We start from the raw sequence: 17,086 nt of genomic DNA, 5'->3' as shown, positions 1-17,086 counted from the left end.
TTCACTTCCCTTCACTACCATCATTTGTCAAGTCTGGGCCCATATGCATTGACTCCCCTATGCCTCCCAGTTGTACACACAGAAGCATTCCATGAGTGCCCTGTACTGCAGAATTACAGGAGCCCCAGACCAAAAAGAAAGAGGTATGCAGTATGGTCCTGCAGAGCAACTTTATCAGGTATCTCCTGTACAAAGTCCATCCAAGCCTGCCTGAAAAGGGCCATATGACAGTGTATGAATAACAGGTAGGGTGGAGAGAATTTGTAGGGATATCCAGGAGGCGTCAGGTACAGTTAATCAGCAAGTCCAAGAAAGATCAGGCTTTGCTATTAATAAAAACAATTAGCAGCATTCTCTCATCCTGAGGACAGACATGAAAGTCAGAGGCATATGGGGAGATATTAGTTGCAATCAGCAGCCATATGGCTTCCCAGCAGATCCATGGCTGATTCAACACTACTGATGAGGAAATTGAGCTTTCTTGTAGCGTGAGAAAAAAAAATTGGCCGGGGGCAGGGTGTGGGTGGGGGTCTTTAGACAAAACAGCAGAAGAGTAAAATGAGAAAGTCTAGAAGCTAGAATGAGAGCAGTGCTGATGGAGGGAGAGGAGAGAAGTCAAGTGGGTGCATCAGGTCAACACCTAAAGGGCATCTTGAGTGAAAGTTCCTCCAAGACATATGGGTCTAGGAAAGACATGAGAGCCTCAGAGCTGAGGTTCAGGTTAGCCAGGTCCTGGGCCTGTTGGCATGGAGGACCGAGAGGCAGAAGTAGGTTGCCTTGGGCTTGATGATCTCACCATACTGGAGACAAGGTGTGCTTATAATTCCCTTTGTAGGGTCTACAAGGAGCAGGTCTGAGGAGAGGCTTGTGTCCAAGTCTAAAGAAGAGCTCAACTGAGGCAAGTGGCATGATGATGGCAGTGGCCACAGACCAAAGCGAGGTGACTACTTAAACAGGTAGAGAGAGAATCAGATAAGTGAATGTATTAGTTCATTTTCAAGCTGCTGACAAAGACATAACCGAGACTGGGCAATTTACAAAAGAAAGAGGTTTAATGGACTTGCAGTTCCACATGGCTGGAGAGGCCTCATAATCATGGCAGAAGACAAGGAGAAGCACATCACATCTTACATGGATGGCAGTAGGCAAAGAGAGAGCTTGTACAGGGGAACTCCTCTTTTTTAAATCCAACAGATCAAAAGACATCAAAAATAATTAAAACTATCAGATCTCATGAGACTTATTCACTATCATGAGAACAGCACCAGAAAGACCTGCCCCCATGATTCAATTACCTCCCACCGGGTCACTCCCACAACATGTTGGAATTAAAGATGAGAGTTTGGTGGGGACACAGCCAAATCATAGCGGATAAAGTAACAGAAACATCTGTCTCTTGCTAAGCTTTTACAGCTTTTCTCAGCTTTTTTCTCATGAGCCTGCTGCAAGGAAGAATTTCCCCTATAAAAAATTTCCTGGTAGTTCTCATAGCAGCCTCTGGTGTCTCTTTGCAAATAACATCACCCATCCATCTCTCCATCCTTCCGTTTACTCATTTATTCTACAATTGTCAATTCTCTGAGCAGCTACTACACGCCAGGCATCATGTGAGCATGGAAGGTAGAACAGTGGCTAAGCAGAGGAACCTCTAGTGGTGGCTGGCTGGTCCTGGGCTCAAGTTTATTAGAAGTGACACAGCTGTGCAGCCAGCAGATGCTCTATAAACATTTAGGTAAGAGGAAATAATAAGGGAGGGACCTGGATTTCAAGGACAGTTTGGATACTCCAAAGACCATACTTGCAACAGGTTGCAAACTGCAGGCAGTGAGCTAAGTTTCATCTTATCTTGAGGAGAGTAAACTTTGATATAAGGGCTGAGGGAATCCCAGATCCTTTGTTCCCATGTTGACTGCAGGATCCCCATGAGAGCCAGGGTCTTCAGGGCCTGCTGTCACATTTGACAGAATAAATGGATGGGCTGAAAGGGCCAGGTTGCTCCAGAGCTTCCGAATGTGACTGTTCTTCGCAGAGTTGCACTGCTTGGAACTCTCCATTGATTGAGGTCTGCCTGCCCTTATGCTGTTTACTCTGAGTTCCTCCTTGGAGAAAAGGCTTTTTAGAACCAAAAGAATCATTTTAGCTTCTCCTTTCCCCAGCCAGGCATGAGTAAACTGAGTGAGGAATTAACAGAATATTACTTTTTTACACCTGGGACAATTCAGGTCACCATGCCCTTGGCCTCCTAGAAATATCTATTGTTTATCTCTACATCCACTTCAAATATTAAATAGCCCCACAAGTGTCACATGTGCTAAAGATTAGACCCTTCCAGAAGACATGACTGTTTCTGGTTCCAGCAGCTCCAGAATGTCTTCCTTCTCTCTCTTTCAGCCCACACCCTTCCTGTAAACACCACACCTGGGAGCAAAGCTTACTCAGGGGGATAAAGCCCAGGTGACATCCTTGTCAGAAGCAAGTGCCACAAGTTTCATCACAAAAGTTGAGTCAACAGGTGGATGAGGGAAGAGGGGTGAATCATGTCTGACAGGTAAAGAATGAAGGCATAGCAGCCCAAACAGATCCTGTTTCCTTGAGGCAGGGCTTGCTCCCTGCATAAAAAGCCAGTTGGCTGGGAACACTATTCCAGCGTTGAGGGGCCACACGGACTACTCCTCTCTGCACACCAGGTGAGTCTCTTTACTTGGAACTCTTTACCATCCATTCTAGGTATTTAATTTCTATTAGTGTCTCACTGGCATTTTTGGTATCTTTTTTTCCCTCATTATTGAATTTGATCATAGCCATGCAGACTGTTCAATTGAATTATAACCTCTAGGAATATCCTTGTTTTAAAAGTAATCACACTGTGGGCTTGAAGAGACTTCAGATATTATCAGTTCTTCTTCATTCACTCTTTCTATGTCAGCAAGGAGGGCATTGGTTTGTTCAAGGATTCATAGTACATTTGTAGTAAGACAAGGACTAGAACCCAGGTCCACAGCACTTTCCCTGACATTATAATTCCTTCTTATTTATGATTTTAATACAGAGAATTTTATTCTTTAAACAGATACTTTAGTGAGAGCTTGCTATATTTGGCAATATGGCTACAAATAAATAATTTAAGCAGCAGAAAATGTACACTATGATACTACAATTCATTCAGCAAATAAGAGCTAAAATGCAATGTATAATAGTAACTTAGTGCAAGGTGATTAGGGCAAGTGCTGTAACAGTTTGGGAATACAGAGATTTCTGGAAGTTTTTCTCTAGAGAAGCCACTAAAAATCCCATATGAAATAATCTGTAGTGGTTGGTTAGTGCTTGAACAGGCAGGAACAAGGAAAACATTTAAGACAGAGGAGCACTTGAGCCAGGCCAGAGGTGGAATTGCATGGGGTTCTAGAGGGGTCAGAGTTATAGGTGATAAGCCATGCTATGTTTCAGAAATGAGTGGGTAGATTGAATTTATTGTTTTTTTTAAATAACCTCACATTTCCAATGATCCAGTATTTCATATTCCTGCTAGAAGCCTGTTGCTGTGCTGTGTAGGAAGAAAACGAGCTCCAGGAGAGGCCCTGCTCCAGTGGAATAAGAGCAAATCATCTTTAGTTTCCTCTTTTCAAAGACTCAGAAATTAACCAAGTATTCTTTGTGGTCAAGAAGGGGAAAGAACATTTACTTTTTAAGGGACCTGAAGTGCTATTTACCATGGCTTCTTCCCTAGTTGTTCTCCTTTTAAAGCATTTGTTCTTTTTCTAGGACCAGCCACTGTTGAAACATGAACTCCCAGCAGCAGAAGCAGCCCTGCGCCCCACCCCCTCAGCTCCAACAGCAGCAGGTGAAACAGCCTTGCCAGCCTCCACCTCAGGAACCATGCGTTCCCAAAACCAAGGAGCCCTGCCACCCCAAGGAGCCTTGCCACCCCAAAGTGCCTGAGCCCTGCCACCCCAAAGTGCCTGAGCCCTGCCAGCCCAAGGTTCCAGAGCCCTGCCACCCCAAGCTGCCTGAGCCCTGCCCTTCAACAGTCACTCCAGCACCAGCCCAGCAGAAGACCACACAGAAATAATGTGGTCCACAGTCATGCCCTGGAGGAGCCGGCCTCCAGATGCTAAATCCCCTATCCCATTCTGCTTATGAGTCCCATTTGCCTTGCAATTAGCATTCTGTCTCCCTGAAAAAAGAATGTGCTATGAAGCTTTCTTTCCAGCACACTGAGTCTCTGAATGAAGCTGAAGGTCTTAGTACCAGAGCCAGTTTTCAGCTGCTCAGAATTCATCTGAAGAGAGACTTAAGATGAAAGCAAATGATTCAGTTCCTTTATACCCCCATTAAATTCACTTTCAGTTCCACTCTTGACTGTGTGTCGTTGACTCTACAGCTTCATTCCTTTCCCTCATAAACAGAAGCTGTACACAGAGATGGGTTGTGAAGAAGGGCTGTGTCCTGAAGGCATCTGATGCTCACACTAGGAGGGTGGGGGGGCTGCCCCGCCAAGCATTCCTGGGCTGCCTATGGGAGGCTGTGCAATGCCACCTAGAAGCTGTTGCTTTAAGCATCCAGGGCTGGAGCAGGGCTTTCTCTTGCAACTCAGTGAGTCTTGCAACTCGGTGCACAGAAAAGGTACCCTACACACATGTTTGAAATCAGTCTGAAATCAGAGTTACCCAGCAACTTTCAACCCACCAGTTTATGTACACAGGGCCCTGGGGGCCTTGGGAGCAGTGGGGTGGGAAAGGGAGCCAGGCATCCTGCTGACCAGTGTCTCCCACAGTAGAACCTGGGAACGAGGCTCGCATCTCTCCATTCACTTGCTCCGTTAAGCATTGTTCGCGTTCATGGCCTGCCGGTCCACTCCCTGCTCCTGTCAGGGTACACCAGGCTCTGTCACCAGACTGCGGCAGCAACAGCCAGGTGTGCTGGCCTCTGCCACACCATCCTGGCTCCTCACCGGTCCTGGCGTCGAAGTGGAGGTGATGGGGGATGCCATACTGGAGGCAGGTCATAATGTCTGGGGATGTGGCTGTTCTTGGGTGAGTCATAGTGGCCGGGGGGTAGGCCCGGAGGCAGAGGGGGCTGGGGTCCCACAGAGTCTCGGTCTGGAAATGTACAGGACAGGATGAGAGGGCGAGGCTCCTCCCACTCCTCTCCCACTCCCACCGCTCCCCTCCCCTCTTCAGCCTCTTAAAGGCAAAGAGAAGGAGATGGGTCTCTGGATACATAGCCCAGCTTACCATCAGCTAGTTGTGCGGCTCTGAGCAAAAGGCTCTTAGTGCCTCAGCTGCCAGTGAGAAAGCCACCTCAGCCCAACCACCTCCCAGGATACCAGGAGACTTCATCCCCTGCCTGTCTCCCTACTTTTCTGGGTGCCAACTCCACCCTCCAATGCTGTACAACCACCACTTCAATCCTGAGCCCTGCGAGGCAGATACACATGCTGTTCTCCAGATGAGGACACAGGCTGTGAGAGGCCACCTCGCTTCCTCACTGTGCCCGATTTGCGCCCGAGGCTGACCCCGAAGGCCTCACTCTTGCTGCCACATCGCGCCTTCTCCTTCTCCTCTCCCTGTCCCTTCTCTTTTTCTGCCTCCCTTGTCCCGTTTCTCTGCCGCTCCTGCCAGTGGAGAGGGAGGGCTCACCGTGGATCAGGGGGCTGGGCTGCTCGTAGGTGCCACTGTCTCTCTGTGGCAGGGGCAGCCACCACCTCTGGCTGTCCTGGAGCTGGAGCTGACGAGGCTGCCTGGGGAGAGATCCTGAGGGGGGACCTTTGATTTCCACGTAGCTGCTCTCCTGGGGGCCCCCTGGCAGGCTGGGCAGGTCCCGGATGGTGGCATAGGGGTTCTCACTGCTCAGGGAAGCCACGCTGGCCCTGAGACCCTCTTCAGAGATGAGCCTTAAAGATAGAGGAAAGAAGTCAGGCTCCATGGCGGCACTGGTTCCTTAGCCCCCGCTCAGCCACCTCCCTTGTTGCCCCTGTGCCTGAACCTTTACTATAGAATGGGCCTGGGCCACTGCCGTAGCTGTAGCTGCGGTACAGGCGGCTGCTTCTTGAGGAGAAGACAACTGGGAATCAGCCGTCTGTCCCCTCCCAAGGCTAACACACCCTCTAGAACTTGGGCCCAGAGCCCCATCTCCAGACAGACTCACTCAGACGTGGCGGGATGCCGGGCTGCACAGATAGACCCTCACCAGAGACCCTGGACCCCAGCACCTACCACTGTCCAGAGACTCAGGCCCCCAGGCACCTACCCCTGTTCAGACACCCAGGCCCCCGGCACCTGCCCCTGTCCAGAGACCCAGGTTCCCCGGCACTCACCCCTGTCCAGAGACTGAGGCCCCCCGGCACCTGACCCTGTCCAAAGGCCCTGGATCCCGGCAACTACCCAGGCACAGGCCCCCAGGCACCTACCCCCGTTCAGACACCCAGGCCCCCGGCACCTGCCCCTGTCCAGAGACCCAGGTCCCCCGGCACTCACCCCTGTCCAGAGACCGAAGCCCCCCGGCACCTGACCCTGTCCAAAGGCCCTGGATCCCAGCAATTACCCAGGCACAGACCCGCCGGCACCTACCCCCGTTCAGAGATACAGGCCCACCGGCACCAGCCCCTTTCCAGAGGCCCCCCAGCAGCTACCCCTGTCCAGAGACCCAGGCTCCCCAGCACCTACCACTGTTCACAGACCCAGGCCCACCGGCACCTACATCTGACCAGAGACCCAGGCCCCCGGCACCTGCCCCTGTACAGAGACCCAGACCCCCGGCACCTGCCCCTGTCCATAGTCCCTGGACCCCGGCACCTACCCCTGTCCAGGACCCCGCACCAACCCCTGTCCAGAGACCCAGGCTCCTGGGCAGCTGCCCCTGTCCAGAGGCCCAGGATCCCGCATCTACCCCTGTCTGGAGACCTAGGTCCCCCAACACCTAACCCTGTCCGGAGGCCCAGGTCTCCCAACACCTACCCCTGTACAGGACCCCGCACCTACCCCTGTCCAGAGACCCAAGCCCTCGGCACCTACCCCTGTCCAGAGGCCCTGGACCCCGGCACCTATCCCTGTCCAGAGACCCAGGCCCCCCGGCACCTACCCCTGTCCAGAGACCCAGGCCCCCGGCACTTACCCTGTCCAGAAGACCAGGATCCCTGGCACCTACCCCCGTCCAGAGACCCAGGCCCCCGGCACCTACAGCGGTCCAGCAGCCCTGGACCCCGGCACCTACCCCTGTCCAGAGACCCAAGCCCCTCGGCACCCACCCCCGTTCAGAGATCCAGGCCCCCGGCACCTGTCCCTTGCAGAGATCCAGGCCCCTGGCACCTACCCCTGTCCAGAGACCCAGGCCCCCGGCACATTCCCCTGTCCATATGCCCTGGACCCCGGCAGCTACCCAGGCCCAGGCACTCCAGCACCTACCCCCGTTCAGAGACCCAGGACCCCTGGCACCTACCCCTGTCCAGAGACCTAGGCCCGCGGCACCTACACTGTCCAGATGCCCTAGACCACGGTACCTGCCCCTGTCCAGACTCCCAGGCCCCCCAGCACCTGCCCCCATTCAGAGACCCAGGTCCCCGGCACCTGCCCATTCCGGAGACCCAGGCCCCCTGGCACCTACCCCTGTCCAGAGACCCAGGCCCCTCGACACCTGCCCCTGTCCAGAGGCCCTGGACCCTGGCACCAATCGAGACTCAGGCCCCCTGGCACCTACCCATGTCCAGAGACCCAGGCCCCCCGGCACCTACCCCGGTCCAGAAACCCAGGCCCCTGGCACCTACCACTGTCCAGAGACTCAGGACCCCTGGCACCTACCCCCGTCCAGAGACCCAGGCCCCCGGCAGCTACCCCTGTCCAGAGACCCAGGCCCTCCCGCACCTACCCCTGTCCAGAGACCCAGGCGCCCCTGCATCTGCCCCTGTCAAGAGACCCATGCCCCCGGCACCTGCCCCTGTCCAGAGACTCAGGCCCCCTGGCCCCTGCACCTGTGCAGAGATCCAGGCGTCCTGGCACATAACCCTGTACAGAGACTAAGCCCCTTTGGCACCTTCCCCTGTCCGGAGACCCAGGCCCCCGGCACCTAACCCTGTGCAGAGACCCAGGCCCGCGACACCTACTCGTATCCAGAGACCCAGGCCCGCCGGCACCTACCCCTGTCCAGAGACCCAGACTCCCCAGCACCTACCCCTTTCCAGAGACCCAGGCCCCCCGGCACCTACCCCTGTCCAGAGACCCAGGCCCTCCAGCACCTGCCCATGTCCAGAGGCCCTAGACCACACCACCTACCCAGGCACAGGCCCCCCGGCACCTACCCCTGTCCACAGACCCAGGCCCCCCGGCACCTACCACTGTCCAGAGACCCAGGCCCCCCGGCACCTACCCCTGTCCAGAGATCCAGGTCCCCCGGCACCTACCCCTGTCCAGAGACCCATGCCCCCCTACCCCTGCCCCTGTGAAGAGACCCATGCCCCCTGGCCCCTGCCTCTGTCCAGAGACCCAGGCGCCCCGGCACATACCCCTGTCCAGACACCCAGGCCCCCGGCATCTACCCCTGTCCAGAGACCCAGGCCCCCTGGCACCTACCCCTATCCAGAGACCCAGGCCCCCCAGCACCTACTCCTGTCCAGAGACCCAGGCGACCCCGCATCTGCCCCTGTCAATAAACCCAGGCCCCCCGGGACCTGCCCCTGTCCAGAGGCCCTGGATCCCAGCACCTACCCAGGTCCAGGCTCCCCGGCACCTACCCCCTTCCAGAGACCCAGGAACCCTGGCACCTACCCCTGTCCAGAGACCCAGGCCCCCGAAACCTACCCCCGTTCAGTGACCCAGGCCCCCAGCACCTGCCCCTTCCAGAGACCCAGGCGCCCTGGCATCTACCCCTGTCCAGAGACCCTGGCCCCCCGGCACCTACCCCTGTCAAGAGACCCAGGCCCCCCGGCACCTACCCCTGTCCAGAGACCCAGGACCCCTGGCACCTTCCCCTGTCAAGAGACCCAGGCCCCCCGGCACCTACCCCTGTACAGAGGCCCTGGACCCCGGCACGTTCCTGGGTCCAGAGACCCAGGCCACCAGGCACCTATGCCCATTCAGAGACCCAGGCCCCCATCACCTGCCCCTGTCCAGAGACCCCGGCTTCCCGGCACCTGTCCCTGTCTAGAGGCCCTGGACCCCCGCACCTGCCCCTCTCCAAGAGGACCAGGACCCCGCACCTACCCCTGTCCAGAGGCCCAGGTCCCCAACACCTACCCCTGTCCAGAACCCGGCACCTACCCCTATCCAGAGACCGAGGCCCCTGGCACCTATCCCTTCCAGAGACCCAGGACCCCTGGCACCTATCCCTGTCCAGACACACAGGCCCCCGGCACCTGCCCCTGTCCAGAGGCCCTGGACCCCAGCACCTACCCAGGCCCAGGCCCCCCAGCACCTACCCCTGTCCAGAGACCCAGGCCCCCTGCACTTACCCTGTCCAGAGACCCAGGCCCCCGGCACCTGTCCCTTCCAGAGACCCAGGCCTCCCGTCACCTGCCCCTGTCCACAGACCCAGCTTCTGATTCATAAAACAACGGGGATGAATCTCAAATGCATTATTCTGTGCAAAAAGAGTCAGACTTTACATACTACATATTATACGATTCAAATTGTATGACATTCTGGAAAGGGCAAAATTATCAGAACTGAAAATAGGTCAGTGGTTGCCAAAGGTTGGTATGGGGAAGGGGTTGATTTAATAAGCACATGAGGGAATATTTTGGGGTGATAGAACTGTTGTATATCTGAGTTGTAGTGGGGTTTACAGGACCATATATGTTAGTCAGAGCTCATAGAATTGGATAATTAAATGGATGATTTTTTGGTATATAATACCTCAAGAAATGAAACTTAAAATAGAAAAAAAAACAATTAAAATAACACTTTTTAGAAATAAAAGTAATGAAATATACAAAAAGGGAAGCAAAGAATGGTGAAAACAAGATTTGGTGTCATGGTCATATTAGATGAGACAGGCAGGGACATGGGTGAAGGGTCAATTACACAAATGCATATAACTTACTATGAAAGTTACCATTTTCTCTTGGATGATGAATTTTTCTGTGTTTATTATTTAAATAATAGACAGACTAGCAGATAGACACATTAATTAAGAAGGCCAAGCATGGATGAATTGTAACCATATAATATGAGCAGAGGATATTCGTTAATCCATTTTGTGCTTCTGAAATCCAATAGTAAGAAAATTAAATGACATAAACTTCACGACAACTTGGACAACTTCCCAAGTTGCCATTTTTGGCTTGCTCGTCTCATCTTCCCCAAGAATGACTCAGCTGCTTTTCACAGCGTCAGTCATATATTGCAGAGGAGAAGGGCTGCTCCTTGGTTGGTTGTTTACTCATTTACTACTAATACGCCTTCTCAGAAGATTCACCTTGGAACTAGACCACAGATAAAGTACTTCCTGGCCCAGAGTTAACATACTTGTTATAACATCCTCATTTCGAGCCAGTCAAGTAAATTTCTTCTTCATTATCCCAGGTCCTCAGGATGTCAGGGATACTAAGAAATTCTCACAGTGCAGAAAGAACGTCCGGAGCTGCTCCATGCTCTGAGAGAAGTAACTGGGCTGTGGACTGTATTCTGAGAAGAACAAGTGGGTGGAGATTTCATAAGGGAGGTGTGAGATTAAGGAGTTCTATCCCAAGGAGAAAAAGAATGTCTCCAAATCAGGATATGGAGACAGGAACTCAGACGGGGACTCAGTGCTGGGGCTGGGAAAAAGCCAGCTACAAGTCAGCTTTCAATTCATGAGAAAAGGGTGACCCTCCTGCTGACAAGTTCTCAAATGCTTTGAGTCACACTGACAGGGGGCATGTGTTATACTCAAAATGAAGCCTTACAGCAATTCAAAGTTGTACATCTTTGGAATTAAATATGGACTCTATACTTACTTCTGGACAATGGCTGTACATGGAAAAGTAGTTATTCACTTCTGCAGCTAGGTTTGAACTCCAAGTCTAAGACAGTTTCTCTCACCCACACTATAATGCCTGCATTTTGCCTTTGGGCTCAGTCATCACAGATATAAATACCATATTTGTATACTGTCTATCTTCTCTGCTAGATTGTAAGACCCCTGAAGAAAGTGAAGGTGTCCCTTATTGACTGCTGAAACCCAAGCTGAGCAAGCCACTCACTGGCCCTAGTGGATATTCAGCTTGTGTTTCTCAAATAAAGGATGGTGAGAGTCAGTTCCACATGTAAGACTGATGATGGCATGTCAGAAGGAGAGAGGTTCGTATCAAACTTTAGGCTAGAGGAGAAAAGTCATGGAGTGATGACTCCAGTGAGGTTTGCAGATCAGAGGTCAAGGTAGACCCAACAAGGTGTCTGGGGTTCCTGGGAGCATCCTGTCACTCAGACTGCCCCATCCCTGTTCTCCAGGCTTTAAGTCTGACACCACTAGCAAAGCTGTATTTTTCTTACTCTCTTGGTTCCTTTTCAGCCTCACTATCTAATTTGACATAGAAAAGCACATTGCTCCTGTTATGGGACAATCACTAGATGAGCTAATGGCTGCTCTCAGTGCAGCAGTTAAGCTGAAAATGCAAATAAACCCAGAAACCCAGAAGGGAATGGGATCTTATATTGAAGACCAAGAGGATTTTTGTATATGGGGTGAGATAAGAGTCCATATGAATATTCATGTGAATATCTAGTTTTCCCCAAACCATTTATTTATTTATTTATTTATTTATTTATTTTATTTTGAGACAGAGTCTTGCTCTGTCGCCAGGTGCCAGGCTGGATGCAGTGGCACAATCTCTGCTCACTGCAACCTCCACCTCCCAGGTTCAAGCAATTCTCCTTCCTCTGCCTCCCAAGTAGCTGGGACTACAGGCACAGGCTGCCATGTCCAGCTAATTTTTTGTATTTTAGTAGAGATGGGGTTTCACTGAGTTTAAGATAATTATTCTGAATTCTTCAGCAGTCATTTTATAAACCTTCACTTCTTCAGCGTCCATTATTGGAGCCTCATTAATTTCTTTATGATGGTCGTGTATTTTTTTTCAGATTTTTCATAATTATTGTGTCCTTGCGTTGATGCCCAAGCATTTGAGGAAATGGACATCTCCTCCACCTTTGTTTGTGTTCTTTGGCAATGGTATACCTTCACTATTTAATCAAACCTGAATTCTAATTAAGCTAGTTTGTGGTGACCTTGAGCAGGAAGACCTTGCTGTCATGCTGTCTAGCTGGACTGAACTACCAACTGTGCTCTAGGGTTGAGTAGAATTTCTGGCTGTGTTCCATGGTCTGGTGAGAGCATTGGCTGGACTCTATAGTAAGACAGAGCTGCCGGCTGAACTTGCCTTTGATTGAGCAGTATTGTCGCTTGTCTTCCGTGGCTGGCCAGGACTACAGTTTTGAATCTGTGGTTGGGTGAGGCCATGTTCTAGGTGTCAAGGTGGAACAAGGTGTCTGAGATTGCTACATAACCACACAGGGTGACAGAACCAGAGGCCATGTTCCATAGATACTCATGGGCATGGGTTTGCCTCTAGTCCTAGGATGACCTAAAGCAGAGCACCGTGGCTTGATATATTAGCCACTTGGATGCTGGGCCTGGGTGGAACAGATGCTCCTTCTGCAGTTAATTGCCACCATGCCACTGTTTTCTGGCCTTGGGAAGGGTAGAGAAGCCCAATGGATAGGGCTTGACTGGGTGAAAGCTTGGCAGCCGGGAATGGGTGGGGCCAGATGTTCTCTTTGCAAGTAATTGCCATTCTACCCTTATCTCCTGGCCTGGAGAAGTTTCAAGGAGAGCACTGGGGCTGAGTGTGGAAGCTGACCAGAGATTCAAGCCTGGGAGACTCAACAACTATGCTTCTTGCTGAGCACTGCAAGCCTCTCTGGTAGTGTGCCTCTGCTGGCCAGAATGTAGAGCAACTGTCAAGACCCCTTATGATAATTCAGCCTTATATAAAAAGGGAGGTTTCTGATTTGTGACAACATGGATAAACTTGAAAGATATAATGCTAAGTAAAATAAGCCAGCTCTAGAAAGACAAATATTCCATGATTTCACTTATATGTGGAATCTTAAAAAGTCAAGTGCATAGAAGTAGAAATGATCATTATCAGGGATCGGGTTGGGGAATGGGGAAGAACCGGGGATATGCTGGACGAAGGATACAAAATTTTAATGAGACAGGAGTAATAAGTTCAGGAGATTTATCGTACAGCATGATGACTATAACAATGTACGGCATTCTTGAAAATTTCTAAGAGTGGACTTTGAGCGTTCTTACTACAAAAAATGATTAGTGTGTCCAGCTGTCATTCTGGGAGAACACCTGAACACCATCACCCTTTGGGACCATAAGTGCAATGGAGGACTGACTTACAAAGGCTGTGGTCTTAGGCTTGAAGTCTTTTTAAACACTTCTGTGATGGTGCTTGTTTCATCAGATCACATATATTTACTTTTCTGAGTGATAGTCCATTTAGACTGCAAGGTACTCAATGGAAGAAACATGTCCTATACATCTGTTGAAAGAAGTAAAATGAACAAAGCCTGTGAATCAACGAGCAGAGGAGGACAGGAGTTTCCGGGTGAGCCAGAGTGGGAAGTACTTCTGCTGTCACCAGGACATCCTGGTTCCATCTTATTAAACCTTCAGGCATGTGCCCAGGAAGACAAAGGAGGTCATCTTATTACACCTTTAGGCACACGCTGAGGAAGTAGGCAGCTGGGAAGTGTCTGGTGCTGTCACCTCCTTGGTTGCAAAAGCAGCAGCATACTCAGGTTGTTCATCATGAACACCACATAGGATAAAAGGGCTCCTACCCTGGACTTCTCCACAGCATCCTCGGGAGCAGCCTTCTTCTCTTACCTCCTCCACATCTGGTGAGTGGCCAGCAGCGGACAGATCCTCAGCTGGGAGTGTTTGGGGAAGACAATCCCAGAACTCAAATGGAACCATCAAATAGAGGCCTACGGTGGGCAGCAGAGGTGGAGGTGATGGTGAATAAGGAGCCTCTAAGGCACATGTCAGGGACCTGTGAGCTGCAAAAGCCACAGGACCTTAGGATTCCTTTGTATTCTTGTTTGGAACATGTTGTCAGGAATGCACATAGATCTATTTTACATTCTTGAGGATGCTTTATCCAAATGCATGTGTAGGGTTCCCTCTACCACATTCCTATGTCTCTCCCACAGGTCTTGGCTTAGAAAGTGGCTTCATCAAGGGGGTCAGTGTGTGACAAACCCCAAAATAAGGAGATGGTCTGAGGATTCTGTACTCAAATGTTTCTATTATTTCATTCCAGGTAAAATTCCTGCCAAGATGTCCTGCCAGCAGAACCAGCAGCAGTGCCAGCCCCCACCGAAGTGCCCCTCACCCAAGTGCCCCCCAAAGAGCCCAGCACAGTGTCTGCCTCCAGCTTCCTCTGGCTGTGCCCCAATCTCCGGGGGCTGTGGTTCCAGCTCCGAGGGCGGCTGCTGCTTGAGCCACCACAGGCGCCACCACCGGTGCCGGCGCCAGCGCTTCAACTCCTGTGACAGGGGCAGTGGTCAGCAAGATGGGGGCTCCGGCTGTGGCCACAGTTCTGGGGGCTGCTGCTGATCCAGATCCTAAGGCCGAGATAAACGATTTTGGAGGAAACAAGAATCCCAGGGGACTAGGAACAGCCCCATCCTGACGAGTGCTTTCCCAGATAACTTGTTCTGGCCTCCACAAGCTGAGCTGGGGATGTTCCTGTTGAGTATCCAAGCTGTCCCCAGAAGGCACTTCCTTTCTGATGTCCAGGATTTTAGACATTTCAGTTCCTTCATCCCTGCCCTTGCCAAGGATTGGCAGTTCCTGTACCTAACCCTGCCAGAAAATACAGCTTCTTGTTCCCATTACCACTGGTGTCTCACTTGTTATGAAATTTCCAGAGTTTATCCATCCAGGCCAGGTTCTCCTGTCACCTGACCTTGCAGGACTTTAGAAAGCCAGAGATTTAAGTGTGTTACCCCTGGTAGGGGTGACCCCTGTGAGCTGACCTCATGCTCTGGGAAAGTAGCTGGGCTGTGGTCTCCCAGCCAACCCTCTGTCATCACAGGACACCTGCTCAGCCTCAGTCCTGTGTAGCCTCTACTCTGATGAAGAACAAAGGGGCCAGGAATTGGGAGCCCCTCATGGATGGGAGGAAAGGTTGATGGGCACTATAACCAGGATGAGTACGGAGCCTTCCAAGGCAGGCATCAGGGGTGGGGCTGTGGAGAAACCCATGTGCAGACATCTGCTGCATTCCATAGGAACACAACAGGCCCCCGACTAAAGTTCTGGGGTATTCTGAAACTTTAGAACTTACTCGTCTATTGTTGTATCCCAATAACTAGAGATTCTACTCCTAAGAAGCAAAAGTGGCCCAGCTGTGTTCAGCCCCACAGTCTGGCTACCATGAGAAAGTGCTTGGTCCATCGCTTTCAAATGCCTCTTTGTAGGACAGGGGCTACTGAAGGGACCCTTAACATTATGAGTAAAATAGTTCAGGGGATGATTCTGAAATTATTTCCAAGCCAGAGACAGGGGTCATGTGCTGGAGGCAGGAAAATCTGCTGAGGATATCAATACCTGAACCTACCCTCTCCCCAATCCACAGTCAGAACCACCCTCTTTCCTATGGCCCAGTGCATTTATGCTCCCACACACATCACTGTTTCATGCTCCCATATCACTGTTTCAGTCCACTAGGGTGAACTGTCAGGCAGAATAAGACAAAAATTATAAACCCGATAGTGAACACAATTTAATTTTCTTTGACAATTATAATTTAAATTAAATATAAATAAACTTTGGTTACAGCCTGAATTATCTTGAAAAATATCTAGAAAAGGTATTTATTTTAATATTAGAGATTAATTGAATGAGAAACTTATCTAAAATTCAAATGAAATTAACAAGGAAAATAGTATTCAGTTTGCATCAATTCTCCGTACCCAAAATATAGACACTATGAGGTCAGCTGCATTACATGAGATACACCTAGTGCTACCATCAACCTCATAAGCAGCAGCACATACAGCAAAGTCACCTGCATCAAGCCCATCCATTATCATGCATGTTTGCCGAACTCCATTTTGAGTCCAACAGATGGATGACTCCTCACTCAGTGTTCTCATGGTCTTCAAATAAAGAGCACACATTCCCTGGATTTTGATGGAAGGTCATGCCTTTTGTAATGTGCTAATTGTGCCTCTTGGCACTCCAACTGTTGTACATTCCTCCTCTATATTTGCCCCTCAATCCGGTACTCATTTGCCTCCCCTCCTCTCCTGCCCAGGGGCCTCTGTTACCTCCAGGGTACCAGTGAGGCTCTTCTAAGGGCTCTCACCTCCCCTGACTTTACGCTTCCATCTGTTTTACACAAAACCCATTCTGAATGTCCAGCATCTTTAGCTCAGTCACCACCCCAGCATCAAGTGCTGGTACCATCTGGTGCTTGATTTTCCTAAGGGAACATGACAGAAAAAAAGTAGATAAGCAAAGAACCACGGACTTTGTGGGCAGTCACTTACATTGCTGCATTTATCTCACGGAAGGAGGCTCCCTATTTACTTGTCTGCCTGTGCAGTTAGACAGTTAATTTCTAGAGGTCAGGTGATGAGTCATATTGAACTCTATCTTCCACCACAAAGCGTGGAGCATGACATATTTTAAGCACACATGTAGGTCTGGGTGGAGGGTGCACAAGTGAGGACCAGGGCTTCCTGTGTCAAACATGCCATCCTGTTCCTGTAAAGATGGTGACAGCCGAGACCTGGGCTGAGGTGTTTGATGCTGTCACCTGCTCCAGCAACCCACTCATGCTCCTCCTCACGATCTAGGAGGTCCTGTCTTGGGCTCACCAGACCATGGACTTCTTCTGAATCAGCTTTCTCTTGCTACCACGAAGTCAGATGGATGTCTAGCTGGAGACAGGACCTGAGCTAGAAGACCTGGGAAGACAAGCCCAGGCTTCCATCAAGAGAGAAGGAAGGAGAGGGTCTAGGATGGAGGCAGCAGGAATAGTGTGGGGTTAATGGGCACCTTTCCAGGATGTTTCAGGTGTCCCGTGACT

General features: G+C 50.9%; 2 protein-coding genes across 2 annotated transcripts; both read left to right on the top strand.

Annotated features, from left to right (window-relative positions):
• Positions 1-2,542: 2,542 nt before the first annotated feature.
• LOC105724280 (cornifin-B) lies at positions 2,543-4,352 on the top strand. The gene is made up of 2 exons (XM_012462751.3): positions 2,543-2,687; positions 3,763-4,352. Exon 2 carries the CDS (start codon positions 3,782-3,784, stop codon positions 4,067-4,069), a length of 288 nt encoding a protein of 95 aa, XP_012318174.1. The 5' UTR covers positions 2,543-2,687; positions 3,763-3,781; the 3' UTR covers positions 4,070-4,352.
• A 9,973-nt stretch (positions 4,353-14,325) lies between these two features.
• LOC135272198 (late cornified envelope protein 3D) lies at positions 14,326-14,604 on the top strand. Its single transcript, XM_064370395.1, has one exon. It carries the CDS (start codon positions 14,326-14,328, stop codon positions 14,602-14,604), a length of 279 nt encoding a protein of 92 aa, XP_064226465.1.
• The last annotated feature ends 2,482 nt before the right edge of the window (positions 14,605-17,086 follow it).

The sequence above is a fragment of the Aotus nancymaae genome, unplaced genomic scaffold (assembly GCF_030222135.1).
Source record: "Aotus nancymaae isolate 86718 unplaced genomic scaffold, 86718_ANA_hifiasm-v0.15.2.pri h1tg000108l, whole genome shotgun sequence".
In the NCBI taxonomy this organism is placed as follows: Eukaryota; Metazoa; Chordata; class Mammalia; order Primates; family Aotidae; genus Aotus; species Aotus nancymaae.
The sequence above is the reverse complement of the archived record's forward strand: the minus strand, read 5'-3'. Positions and strand labels throughout refer to the sequence as shown.